At 46.6% G+C, this 1,485-nt stretch overlaps 1 protein-coding gene across 1 annotated transcript in view; it reads right to left on the minus strand.

The window, feature by feature from the left end:
• Positions 1-1,008, minus strand: part of EMH_0085620 (uncharacterized protein) — a gene marked incomplete at both ends in the record, with an annotated part of 2,882 nt that extends 1,874 nt beyond the window's left edge. Inside the window, one exon of the mRNA XM_013500926.1 lies at positions 672-1,008. Coding sequence (XP_013356380.1) covers positions 672-1,008 — 337 coding nt within the window. The remainder of the gene's footprint in view (positions 1-671) is intronic.
• Positions 1,009-1,485: the final 477 nt, after the last annotated feature.

Genomic DNA, 1,485 nt, shown 5'->3' on the forward strand with positions numbered 1-1,485 from the left:
ATTTGCATGCCTGCATTGATTTGCATGTATGTATTGATTACTCTATTTTATTTATTTATTTTATTTATTTATTTATTTTTTTATTAATTTAATTATATATTTATCTATTTATTTATTTATTTATATTTACTTTGTTTGTATTTTGCTGTCCTTTTTCCGTTCGTTTTGCAGACGACCCAATGCCCAGGAAGCCCCTGATCTTGTCGCCCTGAAACAAAATATTTTTTGTTTTATTTTATTTATTTTACTTTATTTTATTTAATATTTTATTTTATTTTGTTTATTTTATGTTATTTTATTTTATTTTATTTTATTTTATTTTATTTTATTTTATTTTATTTTATTGTATTTTGTTTATTTATTTTATTCATTTTGTTTTTCTCTTTTATTTAATTCGTTTGGGTTTGTTTTGTTTTATTTTGTTTTAGTTTAGCTTGTTTCTGTTGCTGCAGCTATAATTTGTGCTGCTGTGATGGTTGCTGCTATTGCTGTTGCTGCTGCTGCTGCTGCTGCTTCTGCTGCTGCTGCTGTCTGCTGCTGCTGTTTCCGAAGGGGATTTGTCTGATATCAGCGGCCTAGCAGCAACAGCAGCAGCAGCAGCAGCAGCAGCTGCTGCTGCTGCTGTTGCTGCTGGTTCTCTCTCTGATTCTACTGCTGTTTTCGTCACTAACAGCCTACCAAAGTTATTGCTGCTGCTGCTACATTTCGTGCTGCTGTTGCTGCTGCTGCAGTTGCTACTGCTGCTGTCGCTGCTTCAGCAGCAGCAGCAGCAGCTGCTGCTGCTGCTGCTGCATCTCCTGATTTAATTATGGCTTCACCTGTATTGAAGGGATCACTAAGAAAAGCAGCAGGCAGCAGCAGAGGGTCGTCTGTTCCCTGCTGCTGCTGCAGCTGCTGCTGCTGCTGCTGCTGCTGCTCGTACAGGGCCCCCAGCCGCTGCAGCACCGGCGGCAGCCGCTTAGTGCGGCAGCGAGCAGCAAACTCAGACTTAAGAGGAACACGAGACATGTAATCTCCGTTCTGCAGCAGCAGCAGCAGCAGCAGCAGCAATAGCAGCAACCGCATCAGCATCATCACAAGCAGCAGCAGCAGCAGTAGCAGCAACAGCAGCACAGGCATCATCATCATCATTATCATCAACAGCAGCAGCAGCAGCCGCAGCAGCAGCAGCAGCCCCAGCAGCCCCAGCAGCAGCCCCAGCAGCAGCAGCCCCAGCAGCAGCAGCAGCAGCAGCAGCATCCCCAGCAGCAGCAGCATCAGCCCCAGCAGCAGCAGCATCAGCCCCAGCAGCAGCAGCAGCCCCAGCAGCAGCAGCAGCAGCAGCAGCAGCAAGAGCGCACCGGTAGGTATACTTCTATTCTGCCTGAGAGAGTGCTTCTTATGAGGGCCCCCGACGGCAGCAGCCGGCGCTGCTCTTCTCTGTCTTCGCTGCAACCAAACCAGACCCTGGGGGGCCCCCCTAGACGCATGCTAGCAGCACAGCAG

Source organism: Eimeria mitis, genomic scaffold (assembly GCF_000499745.2).
Source record: "Eimeria mitis Houghton genomic scaffold, Emh_scaff6059, whole genome shotgun sequence".
Lineage (NCBI taxonomy): Eukaryota > Apicomplexa > Conoidasida > Eucoccidiorida > Eimeriidae > Eimeria > Eimeria mitis.